This window comes from Vipera ursinii (assembly GCF_947247035.1).
Source record: "Vipera ursinii genome assembly, chromosome: 2".
Classification (NCBI taxonomy): domain Eukaryota; kingdom Metazoa; phylum Chordata; class Lepidosauria; order Squamata; family Viperidae; genus Vipera; species Vipera ursinii.
Genome location: NC_139513.1, coordinates 270,079,447 through 270,107,169, shown reverse-complemented (window position 1 = coordinate 270,107,169; position 27,723 = coordinate 270,079,447). Strand labels below are relative to the sequence as shown.

Genomic DNA, 27,723 nt, shown 5'->3' with positions numbered 1-27,723 from the left:
CGGGTCTCCGTTCCTCTGTGCCCTGCCTCCCTGCTTCTTTCTGCTGTGGAAAGAAGCAGGCAGGCAGGGCACAGAGGAACGGACACCCGGCGACGTTTGGGGATATTTGGAGAGGCGCCCAAACCTCCCCAAACGTCGCCGGGTCTCCGTTCCTCCGCCCCCTGCCTCCCTGCTTCTTTCCGCTGTGGAAAGAAGCAGGCAGGCAGGGCACAGAGGAACGGAGACCCGGCGACGTTTGGGGATATTTGGAGAGGCGCCCAAACCTCCCCAAACGTCGCCGGGTCTCCGTTCCTCCGCCCCCTGCCTCCCTGCTTCTTTCTGCTGTGGAAAGAAGCAGGCAGGCAGGGCACAGAGGAACGGAGACCCGGCGACGTTTGGGGATATTTGGAGAGGCCCCAAACCTCCCCAAACGTCGCCGGGTCTCCGTTCCTCTGTGCCCTGCCTGCCTGCTTCTTTCCACAGCGGAAAGAAGCAGGGAGGCAGGGCACGGAGGAACGGAGACCCGGCGACGTTTGGGGAGGTTTGGGCGCCTCTCCAAATATCCCCAAACGTCGCCGGGTCTCCGTTCCTCCGCCCCCTGCCTCCCTGCTTCTTTCCGCTGTGGAAAGAAGCAGGCAGGCAGGGCACAGAGGAACGGAGACGTTTGGGGATATTTGGAGAGGCGCCCAAACCTCCCCAAACGTCGCCGGGTCTCCGTTCCTCCGCCCCCTGCCTGCCTGCTTCTTTCCGCTGTGGAACGAAGCAGCCTGAACGAAGCGGAGGCTTGCAGAACGGCGGATCGGCTTATACTCAAGTCACCAACTTTTTCCAGTTTTTGGGGGTGAAATTGGGGGTCTCGGCTTATACTCGAGTCGGCTTATACTCAAGTATATACGGTAGTTTCTTACTCAGATTGGGTCAGCCAGGTTCTGCCATCAGCTAAGTCCTGATAAGAAACATGCATATGGTACCAATTATGATGGTATCTATCTGTATATCTGTTCTAAAGCATAATATGACGAAGTCAGCTAAAATTAACTTTTTTAAGGCTTAGCCTGCTATGCAAGCCAACTCATTTGATTAGTTTACCATTTGACATCTTGTACAAATACAGGTTAAGATAATCATATAAATGCAGCCTGTATATATTCTGGAAGAATTTCTGAAGAAGAGCTTGGGAGTGAAGGTTGTAGAAAGGAGAGGAAAATGTTTATTCACATGGTCCTGAATTTCAAGTTGTGTTACAATATAGGTTTGTGTGCACCTTTTTTAGCTGATCAAAGGCTACATATTAAAACACAGTAGTGCTAGAGGAGGTCAGAAAGGACCAAAAACTTCAGTGAGAACAGTAGCTACACTGGCCCAAATGAACCCTTGCTTCAAAAGCATATGGACCTTCTTACAATCTGGAGGAATTTAAAGGGGAGAAGTTGAAGAGAATACTCTGACGGAATAAAGAGAGCCTGAAGTGCCAACAGTTTCTTCAGAACTGCAATCTAGTTGTCAATGTGGCTGGATTGCACAATTGTAGTTTTTGGGTTGGCTTTGGGATTTTGTCTGTGTGCACAGTCAGTCACACTAGCATATGTGAGATTCCTTTGGTCCTCAAGAGGCTGGAGTTTGAAGCGTCTGCTTATGATTTATCCAAGCTGTGAGTAATGCCACATGTGAGGAACTGGGGAGTCACGAGCAGCAGACTCACAGCTGGAGCCAAGCGTGCAAGCGGCAGGATGAAGCAGCTTGGAAAGAACATTTGAAACAGGTTAGCAGATGTAGCCGACTGAAAGGGAACAAAATCCTGCACTATCCAATGGAGAGTACATCTGTATGTTGTAAGAGGCAAGACACTTTAATAGGAAAGAACTTCACAACTGAACAAACTCTTCCTTAGAGCGTAAGATAATACCCCCAACTCATTCAAGAATTGAGAGCGTTCCTACAGGGAAATTCCTCAGACATTCTCAAGATCCTTTTTAACTCATCTTATGCCCAGGGAGGGGGGGAGGTTTCCCCACACACTTCAGTATATCATTGGTGCTTTATAATGTACTGTCAAGGGTACCTTGTATCCAACATTCTTATTGTAAATTAAGAACATGAAGCTAAGGTGCAGCTTTTATTAGAAAGGAATTGGTTAGACATCTAGTAACCAAAATTAACTTTCAATTTATTTCTTCAGATTTTTTTAAAATCCCGCCTTCATTACATAAATAAGACAAGGCGGTGAATACTTTGTGACATGCCAGCCTTGCCCATCAAGACACCTTTGTTTATCTACTTGCCTTTGAATGATCAGGACTAGTTGTAGTTTAATCGAAACAAAGGGGCCAGGTTAGGAAATGGTTGTTTGGAGGAATAAAAATGTGAGCACCATTTTCTCCTTCTCTTATAAATTGGTTTAATCCTTCCAAACAAATTGGCAATTTCTCTGAACTGAAACAAAAACCAATGTCAAGACAAATACAAATTAGGTTTGCCAGTTATTCTGACCCACTGAAGCAAATGAGAAATTTGTGAATAATAAAAATGGATGAGTGAGTGCCTAGTACTAAAAGAATTATGTTCAGCATCGGCTTAAAATGATTCATTGACTATTTTTAGCATGTTTTTAATTGACTTTTGTACTGCTGACTTTCAAGATTAATGATTAGTTTATTGTGTTGTTGCCCATTTGTTGTATAATGGCCAAAGGACCTACATGAAATAAATGTTACTGAAAATAAGAATACTGTAGTCTTGCTTCAATTACTTCTCTAAAATATGTTTAGGGTACTCTGAATGTGATTTAAAAAGCAGCTCAGCACTCCAAAAAACAATTACTTCCACCCACAACTGTTCAAGAGGGTGATTAAAAACAGTCAAGTGGCAGCCATGACAACTCTATGCAACTGAAGCTCTATCCCTTTTTCACATAAACAGTGCATGTAACAGGTTAGAACGAGGCATTTTGATTGCATAAGTAACAGCTTCACATTTTAACCCCTCCATCTGTCCATTCTATTAGATAAAAATCATTGGAAGTAATTAATCTTTCTGCACTTGAGTTCACTTTTAAGTTGCACGACCCTACCAAACAAGCATCCTTTTTTGGGGGGCAGGGGGGGCTGCATTTTCTCAGAGATAATTTGCTTGGGATGGCATGAGAAGTGGGACCAAATTAAGTGATAGCAAGATGCCTCCTCTTCCCAAGTGTCAGAGAAGAGACATCTCTTTCTAATCCAAATAACAGAGGCATAGGTGCAGAAAACACCTATGAGAAGGCTTAGTATCTATGGATTTGCAGACTTATCTTCTCCAGCCAGAGTTGATTTGCTTGACAGGTGTGTTTTCTGGGAGAAGGTGCTGGTGATTCTCACTCTCAGGAAGGGAAGGTAGACCTGTCCATAGGCTTTTCTGGGTCCACCTCCCTCCAGAAGCTAAGTTAGTTCCCCATCCCATCCCATCCCATTGAATTTTTTCGATCTTAATTAAAAGAAAGCTCTTGTGATGAGCATTCAAGAATAACTTATGTTTCTCTCTCTCTCTAGTTATTCCTATTTTACCATGGACATGTTAATGTATATCCTTTTTCAGTATCTTACTATGGTCAACTACCAGGAGACTTTGCAGATTACAAACAAGATTTGGAGATTTATTTTGTGACATGCAAAATAAACTCGTTTATTATTTTATTAAACAAAGTTAGATAACTGCTCTACTAGAGAAAACGTTAAGCATTGAACAGAATAAAAACACAGTACACTAAAAAGACCATTTAAAACACTAAACATCATTGAGGCCTCAATAAAACTTGTATTCATCCTCTATCTCAGTTTCATCAACATCCTGGCCTCAATCCTGGGGAAAAAGTCAGGTCTTCACCATTTTCCCAAAAGTCAACAGGGTTAAGGCCATCCATTTCTCCAGCAGATGACTGTTCCACAAGTCAGCCACCATCACAGAGAAGGCACACTTCAAAGGATCCATCAGGCAACACAACTACACTGTGGGGACCTGGACTATGCCTATCCTACCAAAGCCACTGGGGACAGATAAGCCCATAAATAAACGAACAAGCACACAAACATAAACATCTCCATCTTCCAGCTGCCCTGTCTCATTCAAGGGATTCCAATCAAGCTTGCAGCTGTAATACAACCTATATGGATAAAAGGTTCCCAAAAGCTTCACTTTCTTAAATAGTTTTGGATATAGTCAATTATAGCTAAAGAGAGATTTTCTGAGAGGCAGGATAAGAGAAATCCACTTGGTGAGTCAACATTCTTTCCAAGAATGTTCCAAGAGATAGCTGGTGCAAGAAGACAAGAAATCAAGTCTTTCAGCAGCATTTTAGTGCAAGACTGAATATAAACAATACAGATGTAATTGTGTCTAAAGAAATTCCAATTAGACTACTGCGTAAGAGAAAAGAATATTTCTTTTTGACTGGTGGACTTTAAAATATATATATTCCATTTTAATGGGACAAATTGGGACAAATCTAAAGCATTGATTTGTGCTTTAGATTGTAAGCCGCCCTGAGTCTTCGGAGAAGGGCGGGATATAAATGGGATTTTAAAAAAAATTACCCCCCCCAATCAATTTACTTGTTCATCTGGGTGAAAAATATCCTGTTAATTCAATTGAAGTCTGCGGGGAGGTATTGACCAAGCATTCCAAACACCCCCATTCCACCCCCAAATGACTTTTATTTAATGCTTCCCTTGCACAAATAGCTCAAAAGAAATTCTGCTGATGCAGCAAATATTTCCACCTCAAACTTTTTAAACATCATAACCAGCTGCTAAAAATACATATACTTACTGCTAGAAACAGCATGCAATACATGGAGAATGATGAATGTCCAGAATAAAATGACAATCTGAAAAATAAGAATAAATGCAAATAAGTGAGTATGCATTTATTTTTTTTAATATACCATCTGTTCCTTTATTTAAAAAAAAGGAAAAGAAAATGCAGAGCAAACGTAGCAGATTTTTTTCACATTTGAGATTCAAAATTTGAATTTGGCAAAATACACTGAATAACTTTGGACAAGTTACTATTTCTCATACCTTCCTCACTGGAAAATTGTGAAGAAAAATGCTAAGCTGAGTCCTTGAAAGAGAAGCCAGGGATATAAACATATCCAAACAGAAGCAAGGAGAGCAATAACAGTTGTCTTTGTAGTTTACAATTTGTAATTTCTATTCCAAATGAGTTATGTTCACTTGAATTAATAAATTAAAAGGTTCGTCTATTAATCAATGTTTTAGAACTTTAACATTTATCTGTTTGATTCTGTAATGTCTTAAAAGTTCGGCTAGTCTGCCCAAAAGATTATGAGAGTACTTAATCCACAATATAAATGATGCAGCATTATTAAAACATAACTGTGAACAGTTTGGAGATACAGGATTACCCAGTTTTGGATTTTATAGCGTGGGCTGCTCAGTTGGCTTTGGGGGTTCTCACAAGCTTTGATTCCAAGCCTTGATGCAAGGGGTGATCATAACCTTGCAGAACTAGACCGTATTATCTCCATATATGGATGGAAAGGATGAGAGTGAGAGAAGAGCAGTGTGCCTAAACACATTCATGCCAAGGATTTCAGACTATTACAATTAGTCTTCTATTCTTGGATGCAGTGTTGCCAAAAGACACAGCCAATATAGCCTGACCTTTCAACATCAGAATGCACCACAGTATATTAGCTATACTTTCATGATTCCAGACACAGATCATGTCTCTCCTAGAGAACTTCAGAGAAAGTTATTAATGGTATTCTAGTTCCAGCTGGAAATACCTGTCCTTTATAGCTTATCAGTTCCCCAGCTGTATTTGTTTTTCTTCTCTCTGTCACTGCCTGCCATAATTTTAATATTTTAAACAGAGACACAATAGAGATACTGCTAAATGTTCCTCTACAACTCTTTTTTCCAAAGGCAGCCTCAGAGTAGAACATTTTGTCCCTCCGTCCAGCCATTTATTTTCCAAACTCTTGCAGCATTTCTGCAGACAATGTCCTTCAGTCTTTGTCCCTCCAGCTCTAGTTGGTAAATAAGCAAACTACAATGATTTTATTTAGTTATATTTCATCTTCCTCTGTCATCATGTTGTTAAATTATTTAAATCATCCCAATAGCAGATCACACATCAAGTCTCAAGTGCTTTCAGGATGTTATTGTTTCAACTGCCCTTGCATATCTTTCTCCTGGAAAGGTTAATACAAAGCTAGAGTATACATTTAATTTTGACTTCTCACTCGGGCCATTAAGGCTAATGTTGACATTTCTTTCCCAAATAAGCTATTTAAAAATATGAAGGAGCAACAAATCTAGATACCTGGCACCAGAGCTCTTTCTAGGTTCATCAAGAGAGAAACAATCTAGAAGAGATGTTTTTTTCATCACAAAACATACATGGCATACATCTCATGGAAAACACTATCAACATAGCGAGAAGTTAGATTTGTAATTCTTTTTAAACATGCTTTGAACAATTCTTCTATGTAGTTGCACAAAATTCATCCTTGTCTGATGAAGGTGCTATTGTAAGACCTTTTACAAAGCTATCAATACAATTTGGATACTGACGTGGCATGTTCTGTATTAGGAAAAAAAATCAGTTCGTATTCTAATCAAGAATGCAACCAAATTATGTTAAGCATTTTAGCTCATATTGCAAAATCTATTTTATATCACTAAAAGTTAACTCAAGGAGGCACCCTGAGTAGAATGAAGGATCTTAAAAGAAAAAGGGACTTGAGCTGGGGTGTTTAAGTTGCCAGAGAATATGAGGCAAATAAAGAACCATCTAGCAAAACCTCCATGTTTGCTCAAGTGTATAATTTTGAGAAGCTAGGCTAATTATAGCTCTGACAACTGTTCCCATCTAATAGCTAAGTTTTTAATTCCAAGTTTGTCCAATTCAATTTTTTTTAAAAAAATAGAACTGATTTTTAAAATGTGTCCCTCTGATAATGCTAAATCAAGATGATGCTGAAAATGTTCTGAAAAACAAGAAAGGAAAGCATTCACAAATAACAGCTTATAAACAGAATTTATAAACAACTAATTGCCCACCCCCCAAGTATGAGGATGCAGCTTCCACATCCCTATAGCACTTTAAATCTGTTGCTTCTTCTTCTCACCATCCCATATTTCAAGAAACTCTGTGTTTCACAGTTGCTGAAGTGGAGCAGTTGTTGATTATTGACATAAGTGACATCTTTAACCTGAGAACTGCTGTCTCTCAGCATATTACTGTTACTCAGAGCAAATGAAGTCATATGAGATCTGAATTGAACAACGTTTATGTACAGTATCTAAGTAGTCAAGATTGTAAGAAAAGTAAAAGCTCCCACATTTTTGGAGGCTTGAGCATTTGTTATTACCTTCTGGGAAACATCTGCATAATTCTCACTTGCATCCAGGCATCAGGGACAGTGTAACCCAGTAGGAAGCAGCACCCAGAATCAAGTATTTGGCATATTCAACTTCTTGAGATAAATATGATGCAATGTAAGTTAACTCAATAGTAAACTATAACAGGCTCTATAGCATGTAATAAGTAGATGTCCTGACTAATTAGATGAGGTTTTATACCATCTAATGGATGTATGAATATGATTAAAAGAATAGACAATTGTTAGAAATAAAAGGACCATTATAAAATAGAAGGATGTGATTTGCAATTAGGATAACATAATTTTCCATAAGATGGGAAATATGAAAATACTAAGAGGGTCGGTATAAGGGAAGCTTTCAATTACCCAAATGTAATGAATTATGAGAAAACAGATAATTGATAAAGTTATTTTGAATATTGATGGGAAATTAAAATTGGGGAAAAAAGAGGGGGAAAAACAGGATACAGACTGAATAAGGGAACTGATTGCAAATACATTTGAGATATGTTTTGGTGACAGAAGATATTATAAACTGGTATTACTGACACTATGTATAACATTAGAAACATGTGATGAAGATGTTTATATGAAGATGTTTTTATATTTAATTGTATAGGTATTAATAGCAGTAAGAATTATACTTGTATAGTGGGGGGAAATGATTACTATTGGAAGAAGAGAAGATCGTGGAAATACTGGATGGTGTAGTATTGGATTTTGAGTGAAAGTTAATTGATACCACTGAATGATAAAGGGACCCAGACCCCGAGTTGTTTATTAAGTACATATGATTGTAATTAATAAATAAAATATTTACAAAAGCATGTAATAAACTTGGACAACAATCCATCCTTTCTCATACTTTCATAAAATCAATACATTGATTGAAAGTAGATAAACATTTATGTAAGGATTAATTTTTAGAGCTGTTGCCACAACTTTTGTTAATGACCACTACTTTAAACGTGTTTAAAAATGGATCAGACAAATTAATGTAGCAGAGGGCTATTAATAAGCACCTCCTCAATTTGGGATCCTCTGTGTTTTATTGGACAATAATTTCTTCATTTTCAGGCAGCATATCCATCAACTATGCTGGTTGGGAATTCTGGGAATTGTAATCCCAAACTCTCTGAAAGGCATCAAGTTGGGGAATGCTAGATTTATTGCATCTTTACATTATGCAGCATGTCCTTTTTGAGGCAACTTATGTTTAGTTTTGCAATATACCAAAATTACCACAGCTTCTAAAACAGTATGAACAGGTTGATTCCATCCAGTATGCGACTCTCTTTTAAATGAAATAGGAATAGTAAGAGGATAAAATCGTCATGTGCTGTTTAACAGGTCACTATTTCAGAAAAGATCAAACTGCCCAGCATATTCAGTGTATAAACATTAGAACAAACCATATTGCAAAACACAACCTCACCACCACGAAAACACTCCTAAAACTGGCATTTCAAGATATGATGTATTAAGAGGAGGACATGTTTTCAATCTGGTAACAATTGCATTCTTGAAACCATCTTTTGCATCCACATTATACTCTCTCATCATTTGCTACCCTCAGGTCCAAAATAAGTAAATATAGCAGATGGTATTTTGCAACAATAGAGTATTTCATAAAGAGAGAAAAACATTCATTGCATCAATGAAGTTACACTGACAGTTGAAACTTAATATTCTAGTACTCAGCTACAATATTTTAGAACAATTTGGTTTCAGCATCTACTCTTCTTGAAGATGTTCAAGAGGATTTCCTATTTTCTGACGACATAGAACAAAGTACTTGCTAGTAAAATAATTTTTTACATATACGTTCATCCATTATTTTCCTTGAAGTATGAATTTTCCTTCAAATTCTTCCATCAATAACATTAAGAAGCTTTTTGGAGATGACTGCCAGAGGACTGGTGAACTGTAAAAACAAATTTTCTCAATAATTTTCTGAACTTGCTAATTATGATCACACACCCCACCCCTAACAGTAAGAATAACTCATATTTAACTCAAAAGGTTTATAATAAAGAGTATGCTTTGCATGCACTTTAGCAGAGATGCTATCAAGAGCTACACTTGAAATGGAAACTTCACAATCATTGTACTGTTTCATAGTTCATTTGTGTTCATTTTGGACTTTGACTTTTAGGGGAGAGATGTACATTAAGATTAGTCTAAAGGGAGGCATGATGGCAAAAGGTTTCAGAGCCAAAAGATGTTAATGTTCTCTCCAAGCCCTTTCAGATTTGGATTCTGCACTCCAGAATTGGAGGTGGTAGGAAGAGGGAAAGAGGACATCTCTTTGGTCTTTTACAAACCTCTTCAAGGGTCGGGCAGCCTAAATAAACAGCTGCATTTTTCCTGCTATAAGCAACAAAGTTTAAAAAACTGGATTCCATTTGTGCCATTTCCAATTGCTTCAAGAAGGCTGAAGCAAATCATTGCTTCTGCAGGAATCATTTTCTATGAACCAAGCCTTAAGATGCAGGCCAGTCCTTTATTAAACTGAAACTTCTGCAAAGTATTAGCAAGCTACACACCCATTTGTCTTCCTTGTCAAAAACCAACACACATGTATCCAGCTAAACCACTGACAGAGCTATCTCTGGAGATGTTTTTTGACACATGCTGCTGTTAAAGGTCACATGATGGATGAGTATTGTAAACTCCATTTTTATGCCTGATTGCCAAGTGCCATCTCAGTTACGCCAAATGCACAGAAGTCAAATCGATTAATCAACCTCTGCTATGGAGTGTCTCTTGATTATGTAGCTGAGAAGGATGAGGACCTGCTTTCTGTTGATCCCTGAAAAGCAGCTAATTTTAAAATTTCTGAATATCTAATTTCAGGGTTTTAGACAAGTGAAACTCAACCTGTGTCCTGGAATTTGAAAGGGTTTCTAAAATACAAAGAGGGTTAAATTAGTAAGAAAGTCCTCCTTTACACAGTTTGTTTGATGAGAAAGACAGAATCTGCTTTGATTACAGGCAATGAAACTGTATCCTACCCAATTATGCAAACTCCACTTGTGTTATATCAATCTGCAACTCTCCAAAATTCCCATGTGCACAATACATGGGTAAATCTGGTACATAAAATCTGATAGAAGCCATTTCACAAGTTCAAAAAGTAGTTGGGATCCTCATATATGAAAGAGCTTCTAGCCAATCTTGAAATCCAAGTTCATAGAGACCAAGAATTTCCTTAGTATCTTGCATGGTCAATTATAACCATGTATGAGCAAGAAAATTGGTTTCAGTCATGACTACAACTTCAATCACTGACTATCTGCAAACTCAAGATGGTGGCTTGTATTAAATAAACTATGCAGAGATACTTCTACTTTACTTATCAGGTTCTTCAACACATTTAAGTCTACGTTTTGTGTATTCTATATATGCATGCCTCTAGTACTGATTGTACTACTTAAGGGTGGCTGCCATCCACAGCTATAAATTCATCTCCTTTGGAATTTAATAATCAAAGCTGGTCATTTATCTCAAGAATTACAAGATTCACCTAGTATACTTCATAGAGTAAGGGCTGATCTATATAACCAAGATGTCCTAGCACAAATACAGAACCATTAATCTTCTTCAAGGGCAAATACACCTGGTGTCATCTACCAACTCCACCTCAAGTCAATGCTGTGACCAAAATGGAGAAATGGTTGAGTCCCAGAAAAGGGTTTAAGCTGGCTTTATTTTTAACCATCTTATACATATAAAGGTTCAACACTTTAGGGCTTTTATGTGGGAAAGCATTAAGACACGGGTCCCAATTTTTAGATGGCAAATACATTGGAAATTGACATCATGGCCACTTTACTTCAGCCTTTGTTCTCTTAAGCACTTATAGAAGCAGCCTTGGAAATAAAAATTATGCCTGAAGCTGATACTTTACAATACACAAGATTCCTATTTTTTCTTAATTAAAAATATCTAAAACAAATAAAATAAAATGGATGGTGGAGTTTTGCAGACCAGAAGAGAATGTCTACTGATGTCATACTGAAGGTCTGGAGGCAAAATGTTACTACTTTGATTTCTAAATGTCTTTGTTTTATTAGACTTTTATTAGATTAGTTTTAGGTAAATTAAAATATTTTAAGCTACTAAGCCATGCAGTTTTAAAAGGAGGAGCTTGATACTAGCGTTAATTAAAATAAGGACTTTTTTCCTTTAATTACACCTTTGATACATTTGGGGAAATAAGTCAAGTAAGGTAGGTTTAAAAATGTTTTCAGAGAGCTAGATTTAAATGTTATTTTAATATCAATATTGACATATTCAAAGAAAGGCTCAGCTTTCAGTTTAAATAAAATTAAAAACCTTAATACAAATAAGTATACAGTTACACTGAAAGACATGACTAATCTTCAAAAATATCCTCTACATAAGATTTATTTACTTATTTATTTCTGTTTATATGGCTGCCCATCTCAACGTGATTCTGGCAGCAAACAGCAGTTGGAAACTTAAAATAATCATATTACAATAAATACAAATTACAGAACATTGAAAGTTTAGTGTTGAAATTCCAAACAATGGGGAATTTTGAAGTGCTTTCTTCATCTATGTAGTTGCAAATGCGTAATTGTATAAACAGGCAATTATTCTAGAAAATATTTATTCTGCCTTTAGTTAAATAACTACAAGATAAGCAAATGTCATCCAAAACAAATATGAAATAAACTGTTATAGTTGCCCACAAACTATATGTAGTGTGCCAATACTAACAAAACTGGGATCAATTATACCTGAAGAGTGCATTTTTCTCAGGTTTTAAATGGTGAGAACAATTACCAGTGGATGGCTTGCCTTCAGAAGTTATGGGTGCTCCAACACTGGGGTTGAACTAGAACACCTCCAAGGTCCCTTCCAACTCTGTTATTCTATGTTCTGTGTTCCTTTAATTAATTGATTTATTTATTTATTAATGGGACTTATATCCCGCCCTATCTCCCGAGGGACTCAGGGCGGCTAACAACAACAAAAATTAAAGGTCTCTGTACAGTAAATTAAAATTTAAAATTGAAATAAATTAAAGATTAGAGTTAAAATTGTAAACATAATTAAAATCCCTGTCCGTCCAGGTCAGCCAGGTGGAAAAGGAGTGTTTTGAGGCCGCGGCGAAAGGACTGGAGATCTTGGGCCATCTGAAGCTCATGGGAGAGCTGGTTCCACAGGGCTGGCGCTCCCACAGAGAAGGCTCTTCCCCTGGGGGTCGCAAGCCGACATTGTATAGCTGACGGTACCCTGAGGAGGCCTTCTCTGTGTGAGCATACTGGGCGATGGGAATTCGTTCCCGGCAGCAGATGGTCCTGCAAGTATCCCGGGCCTAAGCCATGTAGGGCTTTAAAGGTAAGTACCAGCACCTTAAATCTCACCCGGAGGGCAACCGGTAGCCAATGCAGCTCACGGAGGAGGGGTGTAATGTGGGAGTATCGGGGTGCTCCCATCACTACCCGTGCAGCTGCACTCTGCACCAGTTGAAGCTTCCGGGTGGTCTTCAAGGGCAGCCCCATGTAGAGAGCATTGCAGTAGTCTATACGGGAGGTAACGAGTGCGTGGGTGACTGTACGTAGGGCATCTCGATCCAGAAAGGGGCGCAACTGGTGTACCAGACGAATCTGGGCAAATGCCCCCCTAGCCACGACTCCAATATGATCTTCAAAACTGAGTCGTGAATCCAGGAGGACGCCCAGGTTGCGTGCTCTATCAACTAATATCATGAATAGTATAATGGTATCTTTACAATAATAAATTTCATAGCCTTTAAGATGCTCAAAGGTTCCTGCTTTTGTTTAAAAGGCTAAGATGGTACAAGTAAATCCTCGACTTACGATCGCAATGGAGCATGGAATTTAGTTCTAAGTCATTGTGATTGTAAATCAAGGCAACAAGTGAGTAAACACAATTTTACAACCACTGTTATGACAGACAGAAACCAACAAAAACTGTCACAAATCATGGTCATGTTGCAACTGGTTGTAAATCATTTTGCTTGTAAACTCAGTTTCGCTCAGGAGGAGCTGTAACTTCTCTTGCAGCGCAGATATGTTGACTCCCAGTTTTACTGGGTACACCCTGCATTAAAAAGGATGAATACAACATATGCTCCAGAGCTGAAACTTGGTCACCACACTAGAACTGTGCCAGAGTGCAACAGGGGACAGAAGAGGAGTGTTGCCAGGGGACAGCAGGCAATGAGGAAATGGGAAAAGACGGAAGTGGATGGGAGGACAATGAATCTCCTGCATTTTATCATGGATAGATCTCAATGACTTCTGCCTATGAAAATTACAGCTCTGGAGTTATTACCGTGCACAGAATTAAAGAGAAGAGCTAATTTGTTTTTTTTTTTGTTTTTTTTTTACTGAGAAATATATGAATTCTTTTAGCTTTTTTTTTTTTTTTTTATTATTAAATTTATTATTTAAAAACATTGGACACAGTACCAGCGAGCTGACAAACCTTTTTGTCTACAATGTTTAAATATATATATATATACATGTATATATATACATCAAAAATACACTTAAATACACTTAGATTACAAATCGGTGAAATACCACAATATTTAAAACAGTGAGCTAGTCTGTAAAACCTAATAGAGACCTTTCTTTTTATCCATCCAAAGATACAATTTGTTCCAAATTCTATAATAGTCTGATTGATCTTTATTCTTTAATTCCAAAGTTAATCTGTCCATTTCAGCGCAATCCCAAATTTTCCTAATAACCTCTTTTTGTCCTGGGATCTCATTCTTTTTCCATTTTTGCGCAAATGATATTCTAGCTGCTGTGATAATATGGATCGTTAAGTATAGCACATCTTTAGGATATTTCTCTTTCGTGATTCCCAACAAGAAAAGTTCTGGACTAAACTCCAGATCTTGTTTCAATATTTCTTTCAGCCAAATCCAAATCATTCTCCAAAATTTTTGTGTTTTACTGCAAGACCACCACGTGTGGAAGTATGTGCCTATCTCTTCAGAACACTTCCAACATTTGGGAGATACTGTTGTGTACATTTTTGCTAAGCGGGCTGGGGGAAGATGCCATCGGTAAAACATTTTAAATAAATTTTCTTTATACGATGAGGCCAGTGTTATCCTTTTATTCCTATCCCAAATTGTTTGCCAAGTATCTAGGTCGATGTTATGTCCTAAATTGTTAGCCCAGATCAACATGGGGTCTTTCACTTGCTCTTCAAACAGCTTATATCCCAAAAGTAATTTATAAAAATTCCTTATTTGTTTAGAGTCCGGTCCCAATAATATTTTGTCCAATGCTGTTTCAGAGGTATATATCCCCCATTCATTTTTATCCTTCCTAAATCTCGATTGGATTTGTAAGTAGGCCCACCAATCGAGTTTTATACCTTGTAATTCTAGTTCATTCCTAAGTTTCAATTCCCCCTCCTCATTCAGAATATCCTTGTATGAGATTATGTTACCCAAATCAAACAGATTTGGGTAAACTATCGCTTCAAGGGTGGATAGCCAGACCGGTATTTTGGTGTAATTGTGAGATCTAATTTTTTTCCAAGTATTGAGTAGCGCTTGCCTGATCCGGTGTCTTTGAAAATGCGAGAAAAGACCTTGTTTCTCCGTCCATAGGAAAGCATGCCAGCCATATTGCAAATCGTGACCCTCTAAAGTTAATAGTCTTCTATTTCTCAAGATTACCCATTCTCTAATCCAGCTCAGGGCCGCGGCGTGGTAATATAATTCCCAGTCTGGCAATCCAAAACCCCCATTTTCCTTCGTGTCTTGTAAATATTTCAATTTAATTCTTGGTTTTTTCCCCTGCCAAATAAAATTTAGTGATAATTTATCCAAATTTCGAAAAAATTTAGAGTCGAGTTGAATTGGGATATTCTGAAACAGAAACAGGATTTTAGGCAAAATATTCATCTTAATGACAGCGATTCTTCCCAATAATGAGAGTTTTAGGTTTCCCCATCTTTCCAGGTCACCTTTTATTTGATTCACTACACTATCATAATTATCCTTTTTGAGTGAAGTGCATCTAGCCGTAATGTTAATCCCTAAATATTTTATTTTCTTGACTATTTCTATATCCGTGATTTCGGCCAGATTACCTTTTTGTTTATTGGTCATATTTTTAACAATCATCTTGGTCTTATTTCTATTTATTCGCAGTCCGGCAACCTCACCATATTTAGATAATTCTTCCAATAGCTTTGGTCCCGTCTGACATGGATCCTCCATAATAAAAACTAGATCGTCCGCGAAAGCTTGCAATTTAAAGGTTTCCTTTTTAATGGTTAATCCTTTTATCTTTGGGTCGTTTCTTATAGTTCTCGTTAATACTTCAAGAGTCAATATAAACAGCAACGGTGATAAGGGGCAGCCTTGCCGTGTTCCCTTTTGAATTTGAAACTTGCTAGATGCTTCCCCATTAATAATTATTTTTGCTTCCTGATTGTCATAAATTGCCCTAATTATATTTATAAATTTTTCACCCATATTCATAAAGCTAAGCTGTTGGCACAAAAAAGACCATTTAACATTGTCAAATGCCTTTTGGGCGTCTAAGAAAAGTAATGCCATCTGTTGTTCGCTATGTAATTCATAGTACTCCAATGTATCTAATATTATTCTAATGTTGTGCTTAGTGTGTCTCTTAGCGAGAAAACCATTTTGATCTGCGTGTATGAAATCATTCAGAAATCGTTTCAATCGTTCCGCTATAATTGATGTAAATATCTTGTAGTCCGAGTTAAGAAGTGATATGGGTCTGTAATTTTGGATTAATGTATGGTCTGTGTTATCTTTCGGAATAAGGGTTATGTTTGCCTCTAGCCAAGATTTAGGCGTCCTTGCGCCTTCTAATACTGCGTTAAATACCTCCACTAGGGGTTGAGCTAGGATATTTTGTAATTCTTTATAAATCTCTGATGGAAGACCGTCGGGTCCCGATGCTTTATTATTCTTTTGTGCATTAATAGCTTTTATCACCTCAGATAGTCGAATTTCCTCGTTTAACATATTTCTGGTATCTTCTGTGACCTTAGGTAGTTTGGCTCTTTGAAAATATTCCTCCATTTTCTCCACACTTGCCTGGCTATCTTCTTTATATAAACGTTCATAAAATTCCTGGGCTATAATTTTTTTTTTTTCCTCCTGGTGGAATATTCTCTCTTCCTCATCTCGTAGTTCGTGAATCCAGTTTTTCCCCTTTTGTTTTCCCAATTTGTATGCGAGCCACCGGCCCGGTTTATTTGCATTTTCAAAAAAATTTTGTTTCGTGTTTCTCAATTGTTGTGCCAATTTCTCTTTGTCTAGAATGTTAAGTTTGTGTTTAATCAGATCCATAGATTGCTTGATATTCTCTTTTTGTGGATCTTGTTGGAGTGTAACTTCTAAGCTCTTATATTCCTCTTCTAATCTTTCCCGTTGTTGTCTTTTCCCCTTATTTTTATATACCATATATGCCCTCGCTACCCCTCTCATCACAGCCTTAGCTGTATCCCAATTGTTTTGTACTGAGGTGTCTATAGCTTTATTTTCCTTAAAGAAAAAACTTAGTTCTCTCTCCATCTTAGATTTGAATTCGTCTTCTTTTAAAATTGCTCTTTGAAGCGTCCATCTGGATATTTTTTTGGAACCTTTCCAGATAAGTTTAATAGGATTGTGATCTGCCCAAGTACCTGTCGCTATATGTACCTCATCTATTTCTGAACTAATTTCTTTCGTCATCCACACCATGTCTATTCTAGACCATGAGTTATGTCGGTTGGAGTAATATGTATATTGTCTAGCCTTACGATTTCTTTCCCTCCAGACATCTTGGATATTTAGTTCCTCAGCCAAGTTAAGAAAAGATCTCGGTAGAGTTCTTCTCTTCTTTTTCCTAAGCGTCTTTCCCATATAATCCAAATTTATATCTAGGATAGCATTAAAATCTCCTATTAAACAAATCTCCTCATAATCAATGCTACATATCTTATTGTGAAGTGTTTTGAAAAATTGTTCTTGGTTATGGTTTGGGGCATATATCTCTACCATCATGACCTTCCTGTGATTTATTATAACCTCGACTATCAGTATTCTACCCTCTTTATCGTTATAAATTAGTTTTGCAGTCAATTTTGGGTTTACATATAGTGCCACTCCTCTCTTTTTCTTGTGTCGGTCTAAGGAAACGAATAGGTTCCCTATTCTTGGTTGTACTAACAAATATTTTTGTTGTTCCTTTATATGGACTTCTTGTATTGCCACGATATCCAATTGTTGGTGAATAAGCCTATTAAAAAATTTCCGCCTTTTCACTGGCGAATTCAATCCATTAATATTCACAGACATAATACTACACTCACCTCCCTTCATCTTACTTATTTCTGGTTTTTGTGGATCTCGTGATTCGGGGCTCTCTCTCTTCCTTGTCTCTAGTTCCATGTTTCTCTGTTAACTCACCGGATTTGTTCCTTCTATCCTCTGTAGCTAAGATCTTCCCATCCATTGCCACACGTATTGTATCTCTTTCTCTTACCTCCCTTCCATCTTGATCTTCTAAATCTACTTCCTCTTGGCTATGGAAGTGGCGTTTGTAAAAATCTTCTGCCTTCTCTATCGTGTCCAGTCTATGCCTTCTATCCTGCCACGTAACAAGAATACCCTCTGGAGTTAGCCATCTAAAGTTTACATTTTCTCTTATTAGTTTGGATGTTAAGAATTGATAGCCGCGTCTCAGATCCCTCATCCTTTTAGGTATCTGTTTAAGGATGGTGATTGGTTGGCCCCGAAATTCTAATGGTTCCTCTCTAGATCTATGCAGAAGCTCATCCCGAATTGATTTTTTAACTAACCTTACATGTACTTCTTTTGGGAGGTTGTGCCTTCTCGCATAATTAGTTTGGACCCTGTATGTTTCATCAATTTCCGCCAGCATTTCCTCCTTCCCTACACCGAGTGCCTTTGCCATCAGTTCTGCCATCATGACCAACAGATCTTCCCCTCTTTTTTCTTGAACGTTCTGGAAGCGTAGATAATGAGCAGCCTTTTCTGCTTCCAGAAAAATGACTGTTGTTTCTAATTCCTTATTAGCCTGAAGGAGTGTTTCATTTAAATCATCTACTCTCTTTTCCTCTTTTTCCATTCTAGCTTCCATATCTTGAAGTCTTTGTTCATTTTTGACTAATTGCTGTTGAATCCCTTCAAATTTATCATCTATCGCTTGGATTTTCCCCTTTAATTCACCAGTGTCGTTTCTTATTTGGCCTATTTCTCTCTTCATCTCCTCGTGGTTTTTGGCCATTGCCTCGTGTAGGTTTTGCAAAAGGGCATGTAAATCTTTAAAGGAATTCGAGTTAGATCTTTCCCTTTGCAGCATATCCTCTATAGATTTCTGATTGGAGGGACTTGAGGACATCCCCTGTCCCTGTGCTGCTGCCTTTTTGCCAGCGCTAGGCTTAGTTGCTCCCGAGATACTTGTCATGTTTCCCCAATTTTAACAGCGTTTTATCAATGTATAATACCCTGAGTCTTATATAAACCTTTTAACTCTATGACAAAAGATATATAAAACAGTTACCACCAGATACTTATTACCAACTAAGCAATTTATATAATAAAATTCTATAGTATGAATATAATCAAAGTCACGTTCTTCTTCTTTTTCCCCCCCCCCCCGTTTCCGGCGCAGAAATTGGCACCTTTTCCGTCTTCCTCTGCTGTCAAAGACCAGTAGGTGTCCCACTAAACAAACCTCCAGTTACTAAATTGCTATATCAAATGGCCGCCCGTGACAAGTAGAGTAGAATTTCAAAAGTTTCAAAAGTTCACAAATTCAAAATTTACCAGGATAGACCAGACTAGACCAAGCTGATCGCTTTCCACGCCCGACAATCCAGAGTTCAGTCTCTAAGGCTCCAAAGCTCAGACTTTGACTTGTTGTAGCTTTTCTCCAGCTAGAATACAGTCATATAGTCTTCGGCTTTCTTTCCCTTGCTGTTTTTGCCAAACGCCTCCCTCAAGACTTCTATCGCCGCTTATTCCCTCTCCGTGAGGCTCCCACTTCGAACCAGTACCTCTTTCACAAGCGCTTCCTATTTAATATTCGGATACACTCTCCGTCAGCTCCGCTCTACCGTTGTCCCGCTGCTTACGTGCTAGCTCCGTCCCTCTGTCAGATCTTCATGTCGGCCATTACTGGCCTCCTTCTCCCCGGTTCGCTCGCATCAGACTTTCTCCGGATCTTCAACACGAACTGCCGCTCATGAAGGTTCTCCGGGCTGCCTGCAACTTCGGATGTCCCTACAGGACCTCCTGAAGCTCCGAAAAGCCCCCGCGAACACTGGGTGAGAGGTTGTGCGAGGAGAGAGCTCCGTTCACACAGCCGCCCGCTCTGACAGTTGGCTCCGCCCCCCCGAGAAGAGCTAATTTGTTAAACCATCTCCTTTCCTCTCTCATGTTGCTGTTTTGTCTATGAATAGATCCTAGTTTTACTTTACACTTAAGCCCCATTGTACTAGCCATCCTTTCATATGGAGTGTTTTTTCCTCTTACTCAAAGTCCATGCATTCATCTAAAAAAACAACTTTCTTTTTGTCTTCTCCCAATATTACGTTTCTCTGAATTTATACTTCTCCTTCCAAGATTTTTTAGATATAAATCTTTATAGCTTTCTAACATGAAAAGTAAGCTAACTTAAAGGACTGTCCCCTATTCCCCTACTTTTAACATCCTTTTCAATAATAAAGCCATTTCAGCAGATTGGGTTTCAACTTCTGTTTTATATCGCCCACAAGCAAACAAGAAGAAAATATTTCATAAGAGATGTTAAGCTATAAAGTGGACTGAAATGGCAAAAGGTGAGTACAAGAGCTGAGGCAATTCCATGTCCCAAATGATTTATCCACTGCTCTATGGAAAGAGTGATAAAATAAATCAAATCACATAGCGTTTGCTATGATGTGGCAAGCTTGGCAGTACAAATTCTGAAATTGTGAGCCAAACGAGCAATGATTTCTGCTATAAAACATCTCTCTAACTGCTGCTAAAGCCAACACAGAAAATATCTAAAAAATAAAAGTACATTTTTATGAAATGAATATTCTGAGAGTGAAGTTTTTTTTTCTTTCTTGACTTGAAGGATCCTTTTAGGTACCGTAATCCATATGAAAATGTTAGCTGATGGACATAGTTGGCTCTAAAGAGTTATATTTGAATTGAAAAGGAGGCAGCAGCAAATAATAAAGCTCTGTGGCAAAAAGTCTTAGGTTCAATTGCAGGTAAATATTCCAGTCTGAAACAGAGACATTGCCGGTCTGGATAACTAATATCCAGGCACAAGTGATTCAATATGGAAAAAATGTAGGTTTTTTTCCCCATATACACATCTTTTTAAGCTGCACAGGAAAACTAGATCTACTTGAAACTGGCTATAATAACAGAACCTAGCAAGTTTGATTGAGCCACTTCTGAACATTATCTAATTTCACAGGGCTTAAAATACGTTTTACCATCTTTTCTTACAGAACAATTCTTGCATATGTCCATCAGGATTAGTCTTTATACTAATCCAGCATTAGTACAGCAATGGTGTTAAAATACCCTAAAAAAACTCTCTTCTGGTGCACCTTAGAATGCTCCCACCCCATAAATAGAGCATCACACTAACACAAGGTGTAATATTGCAGTAGTGATTGTGATGGCCAAGTTCTGAGCTTTCCTTCAGCCTAATGCAAATCTAATGTTGCCAGCAGAGATACAGTACTATCTTGGATATATAATGTTGCAAACTATGAGCATTTTTATTTTGCTCTACCAGAGCAAGGACCATCATGTAAAAAGCCCGGTACTTCTTGAAGTTTCAAAGCAATTGTGCAATGACCATCTGCTTGTCTAGCCAAGAAACCCCTAACTAGTCAGTGTTTGGGGGAAAAAATCAGTGTTTTTCAAAACTTTCACTAAGAGGAAGACAAAAAAATTGTCAACTCACTCATGTAATGAAAAAAATTCATTCTAAAGCACAAATAAAATGATTGGAGTCATCTCCAAAGATCTTTTAGCAGTAGTCACAGGATATGATGAAAACACTACATTGGTGCAATGCTATGCATGCTAACATCACTTCTCAAAGCTGTGCCACAGGAAACATTGTACTTTGGTTAACTGAATGAAGGACAAATTTTTCCAAAGTTCCATTTATCAATAAAAGCACCGACCACAGTCAGCACCTTTAAGGATACTGGATTTTCATACTTCATTTTCTAATCATTTTTGTTAACTGTTTTCAGCTAATAGAAATCTTTGTTTTGACAAATTTTACAGCACCAGGAAAGTCTCATTCAATCTATCAAAAGAGGTTTTTTAAATATAAGTTTTAGGACTTTCAAAAAAGGGGGGATTTTGGAATAAACATAAAAAAGATGGATAAATTGTTGAATTTGGAAAGTTACAAATGGACTAAGAATCCAGATGGACTTGAAATAAGAGCTTCAAATTAATTATAAGAGTCTTTCCTGTGGGAAAATGCTTTTGTTTTGAATTCTTAAAACACACACACACAAAATTCTTTGAAAGCTGGACAATAGAGGGAGCCAGAAGGAATTAAAGCCTACAATTAATGGATAAGAATATTTAAATCTGATTTACTAATACAGAATGCAGCAAAATACTTTTGACATTGGACATATTGAAGGATATTGGTGAACAGTGGACCCAAAAGAGTATCTGCCTCTTATAAGTTATATTAGGCAAGATTGAAATTGATATGAATGTGGATTTAAAAATGAGAGGCTACAAGAATTACATGGAAAAAGATACCACACTGGATATACAAATGAAATCAATGTTCAACTATTAAAAAGGATATACAAACAACAAACAATAACAAATTAATACATCATCATCTCTGGTAACCCTTAGCAGACTTTTGCTGATCAAGACTGAATGACGAGGCTTTAAGGATTTGTTTCTAAATAAGAGATGGGATATAAGAAGATGAGATCATTTGTTGTACAGTATTTGAAGGTGATAAGTTATTAAAATTGTTTATATTTCTGTGATGAGGGGGAAAGTCATTTCTATATATTTTTCTTTTTTGTTACTGTATTCTTATTTTTCCCTTTGTTTTCTATTTTTTTCTTTTCTGCACTACTTTTTCACTTTAGTTTGTATTAATTTTCTCTTTTTAATCGTGATGTTTAATAAAATTACTAAAAAGTTATATTTATTAATCAAGGCATGCCTTATGTTTTCCTTCTCTGGATCTACTCTGGTCCAAGTTTAGATTCATTTACATCCTTTGAAATTAATCTAAAGGAGAAGGAATAACTGCCAGTTTTCTGAGATGCTCCTCGCTATGCTCAGTCATTTTTGGTCAATGTTGTCATGCTGCCTAATTTTTTCCTCTCCAGATACTGCAGAGCTCCTGCCATCTTTGGAATTGTGGAAGATGATGATAAGGGAAGCTGGAATATGCAGTTCAGCAACCTCTGTAGTTCCTATTGCCTATTGATGCCCAAGAGAATAGAGGGAGTGGTGCAAATCAATCTCTATTTACAGTATACTTGTATATAAATCCTCTGCAAGATCAACAGTTTCAGTTAATGCTGTGCACAGTACTGTTGCCCAATACAGATGCCTGCTGAAGAAAGATTGGGGAAGTCCTCTTGGCTGCAGCTTAACTCCAAGAACACTTGCCTAAAGCCTTTCCCTAACACTTTGCTTGGAGACACCACACAAAAGCATTTATCCCACAAGGCACAGCTTGCATTTCTGCAGACAAAACCTCACAGCAACTCCAAGATGCAAGAGATAAGTATGATACCAAGCAGAAAGCGGCACTCTTTCCTTCACAAAGGAGCAGCTGAGACAAAGGTTGCTGTCTTCTGCTTGCAGTGTTTATATCACAATTACTGCAGTTCATGAATAGGATAAGACTTGAATCTTGCAGTAGAGACAGCTGGGTAACAAACAGCAACAAGACCACTGTTGCTCTGCCAAAGCAGCAGAATTGCTTGGCCTTTGTAAAAGCTTGGAATTCTCAAATAACTCTAGCTTTTCGAAAGCACCAGGAAATTAAATTTTGTATGTAAAATTGCCTTGCAATTTCTGCCCAAGTTATGCAACACCTGTCAAAAACTGTCCTAATTTAATAATAAACAAACTATGACAGCATTATTAGTATATTAATTTTCTTAAAGCAGTGCAAAAATCAGTACTTGTCCTTCTCTGTCTTATCCACATACATTTTAAAAAAAATTGCTGACTCTAATCAAGTAAAATCAAGCGAACACCATCAAGGCAAGATATGCTATCTTGCTTTGACAGTACAGAGGCTATTTTACTGTAAGTCCTGAAAATATCTGAATTTGTATGTGACATATATTACAAAGTTACATTCCCAGCTTCCATTTTAGCATTCTGTTATTACCTACAAAGCGAAAAGTTCTCACTAATTAGACATCCTCACCGGTTCATCCACCTTTCATGGGTTAATTTAACAGGGATCTGTTCTGAACAGATTGGAATCATGAGCTAAAAAAAATTAAAATATAATTAACAGGCTAATTTCAGAATAGCAGAATTGGAAGGGACCTTGGAGGTCTTCTAGTCCAACCTCCTGCTCAGGCACAAAACCATTTTCAGACAAATGGTTGTCCAAAAACCTCCAGTGTTGGACACCTACAACTTCTCAGTGGGCGCGCCTGCCCTTTGGAACCAGCTGCCCGTGGAGCTTAGGACTGCCCCCGACCTCCGTTCATTCTGCCGGGACCTGAAGACCTGGCTCTTCGAGCTCTCTGGCCCAGGTTGAGAATTTTTTAATTTTTAATTTTAACTGGGTTTTTATTTTTCTCAGGGTCTCATTTAATCTTTTTCAATTTGTTTTTAACTTTTGTATTGATTTTCTTTTAAATACCCTGTAAACCGCCCTGAGTCCTTCGGGAAAGGGCGGTATATAAATTTAAATAAATAAATAAATAAATAAACTTCTGGAGGCAAGTCCACTGATTAATTGTTCTGTCAGGAAATTTCTCCTTAGATGCTTTTGTGGCACCCCCTTCGATATTAAATACTATTATCAAGTCACCCTTAGTCCTTCTTTTCATTAAACTGGTCATACCCATTTCCTGAAATCCGTCTTAGTATATTTTAGCCTTCAGTCCCCTAATCATCCTTGTTGCTCTTCTCTTACTAAAGTCTCAACATCTTTTTTATATTGCAGCGACTAAAACTGGGTGAAATATTCCAAGTGTGACTTTCCAAGGCATTATAAAATGGCATTAACACCTCACATGACTTTGACTCTGAGATCTCTCTCACAGTTACTATTATTGATCCCTCTCAGAGTTACTATTATTATTATTCTATACCTGTGCATTTGGTTTTTCCTGCCTAAATGCAGAACCTTACTGAATTTCATTTTGTTTAAGTCTGTCATGATCCTTTTATAACTTGAGCCTTTCTTCTGGAGTGTTGGCTATTCCTGACAGCTTGGTGTCGTCTGCAAATTTGATGAGTTCCCCTTCTATCCCCTTATCTAAATCTCTGATGAAGATATTGAAGAGTACTGGGTCTAAGACAGAGACTTGGGGTACACTGCTACGTACTTCCCTCCATCTAGATGCAGTTCTATTTAAGGATTACAGTTGGTATTAGTGAGATTCACTTGGATCAATAGTTAGTATTAGATACAATAGCCAACCATGTTTAAGCCAAGTATGTAAAAAGACTTGAAACAAATCTCAATGAGTTTTAAAAAGGAACTCAGAAATTAAAGTAACTCCTGGATTAAAACAGTCTTCCGTAGTCTGATTCCTCTAGAAGTCTTCGACTACAATTCTCAAAACTCCCAATTCAAAACTCCCAATACCAAAGCACTAAAGCTGAGGCGGTCTTTTCCCCTCCATTCTAAGAAAATGACTTTAGAAAAAATTTGAACTAGGTATCAAGAATTTTAGGTCTGTCACTTCAAATCTTAATTTCTGTTTATTTAAATCACATAGTTCTTTAAATATTTAATTATCTAAAGACCTGAATGCATGCACACCCAGAAAACTACTATAAATAATATAATTTCAAAATAAGTTACATTTTGTTCCTTGCTTTTGTTCTTTTCACTTAAAAATACCATGTGTCCTTCCTCAGACGGAACAAAGGCCATTTAAAATTAGATATATTTATATATAGTTCTCATTAAAGCAAAATTTTAAGCTCATTGTAGTAAGGCAGCCCACTTTAAAGACATAAACAAAAAAAAAATCCCAGACCAAACTTGACATTGACATTTACTTATAGATATATATAAAAAAACAATTTTAAATAGAGTGGGAAGGCATTAACCTTGGCAACTTACTGCACTTGTGAAGTTACTGACCACAGGGGAAAAAGCAAATAATACTTTTGAGTTTTATAGTGTTTTTCTGCATGGAAATTGTATCTTTGATCTTAATTTTGCCTGTAGCTTCTATTAGCCCCTATAAACCTCAACCAGCATGACTAATGCCAGGTTATATCGTTTGTAATCTTAGACATCTGGAGAATGCCAAGCCACCTCTTCCCATGATATCAAGCATGATCACTTTATCATATGTAATATTAAAAGAGGCAGCAGCCTGAACACCTTTTTACCAGACAAACCAGGGGCTCCCATCTTATGTTTGTTCATTTTACTTTCAATGAAGTTAATTTTGCTAGGCACTTCCATGCATGTACTTGTCCAGATGACAATACCTGTAATGACATATCTAAGGTGTAGCAGTCTCTAGATTCAATTCAGCTGTATGGCAGAAATCCTTCTGAATGAAAGCCAGTTTACGAGTTCATTGGAGAGAAACAATCAAGAACATACCCAAGTAGCACAGCAAAGGTTCAAAATCAGGTAATAACTGAAGTACAATATAAGGTAAAGGTAAAGGTTCCCCCGCACATGCATGCTAGTCGTTTCCAACTCTAGGGGCCGGTGCTCATCTCCGTTTCAAAGCCAAAGAGCCAGCGTTTGTCCGAGGACGTCTCCGTGGTCATGTGGCCGGCAGGACTAGACGCCAAAGGCGCACGGAACGCTGTTACCTTCCCACCGTAGTGGTCCTATTTTTCTACTTGCATTTTTACGTGCTTTCGAACTGCTAGGTTGGCAGAAGCTGGGACGAGTAACAGGCGCTCACTCTGTTATGCAGCACTTGGGATTCGACCCGCCAAACTGCAGACCCTCTGATCGACAAGCTCAGTCACTTTCCAGTTTAGCACTGGAAATCACTACATCAAACTGGTTCTCTTTCTTATGGCCTGTATTAAGAGAAGCCTCTGGATCAAGCTCCTGGCTATTGGGCATTTTTTCAGTTATAAAACAAGAGTTGGAAGGCTCAGAGTCACTTGTATGGTAAAAAAAGTCCAGATACTCTCAGCCCCCCAATTTTTAAAAGCCCTCAGGATTATTTTTTTAAAAGTTTATAGGGGTTAGAAATTTGCCTTCAAAACTGGGTAAATATCCCAGATCTAATCATCCATCATAGGAAGAGTTCCCTCTGGGGGAAATGGATATTGTTTTTTGCTCTTAGTCAATTTGTACCCTGCAAGAGAAGCCCTCCAGAGGCCGTCACTTTTTTCTGTTTTGCTGCCTCCCAAATCATTCACTTAAATAAAGTGAAAATGAGGCTCCAAAAGAAGCTCCAATGATCCACAGCACATTTTTAATAAACTGATTCCTGAATTTTACTTCTTTTTTGGAATAAACAACATGACCTACAATATCATTTTCTTTTTAATGTACTGTATATATGAAGAAAGAAGCAAATTCCTTAATCAGAATAACTAGGAAGTAAGGTTTAATGTTTCCTAGTTCATACAGAAATCTTGATTTAACTCAGTATGAACAGTTTGCATTTTCTGGAAAGTAAAAAATAAACCAGGGAAAAAGAATAAGCTGCCAGTTCTTCTGAATGTGAGGAGAAGAGGAGAAAAATGGGAGAGTAGAATATAGGCTCCAAAGAGACTGAAAATGAGTCATGATGGAGCTTGCTTCAAAAAGAAAAAAAAGTGACCAAAACAGATAGGAAAAAGGAATGGACAATAGTGACAACATTCAGTACACTGTGGATAGAATACAGCTAAGTTTTCATACTATCAGTTGTAATTCTGCTTAGAGAGAAAAAGCAATGTTTTAATACTTAAAGAGCCTTTCATCTGCAATCTTCCTTCCCTACTGACTTTCTGCTAAAACAGTGACATTCTTTTAGCAATAATAAAAAAAAATCATATAGAAGCATTTTGTTCCTCTGGTATTTCTAGGCAATGATCTAAAAATTTAAGGAATTTTGATTCAAATATGGGTTTGGGCATGCCACTATTCTTTCTTTCTTTCTTTCTTTCTTTT

General features: G+C 37.7%; 1 protein-coding gene across 5 annotated transcripts in view; it reads right to left on the bottom strand.

Annotated features, from left to right (window-relative positions):
• The window catches only part of PLPP1 (phospholipid phosphatase 1), a 90,824-nt gene that overhangs the window by 12,540 nt on the left and 50,561 nt on the right, over positions 1-27,723 (bottom strand). For all 5 annotated transcript variants that reach the window (XM_083355542.1, XM_083355543.1, XM_083355546.1 and 2 more), the window contains one exon: positions 4,783-4,840. In XM_083355542.1, coding sequence (XP_083211668.1) covers positions 4,783-4,840 — 58 coding nt within the window. The remainder of the gene's footprint in view (positions 1-4,782; positions 4,841-27,723) is intronic.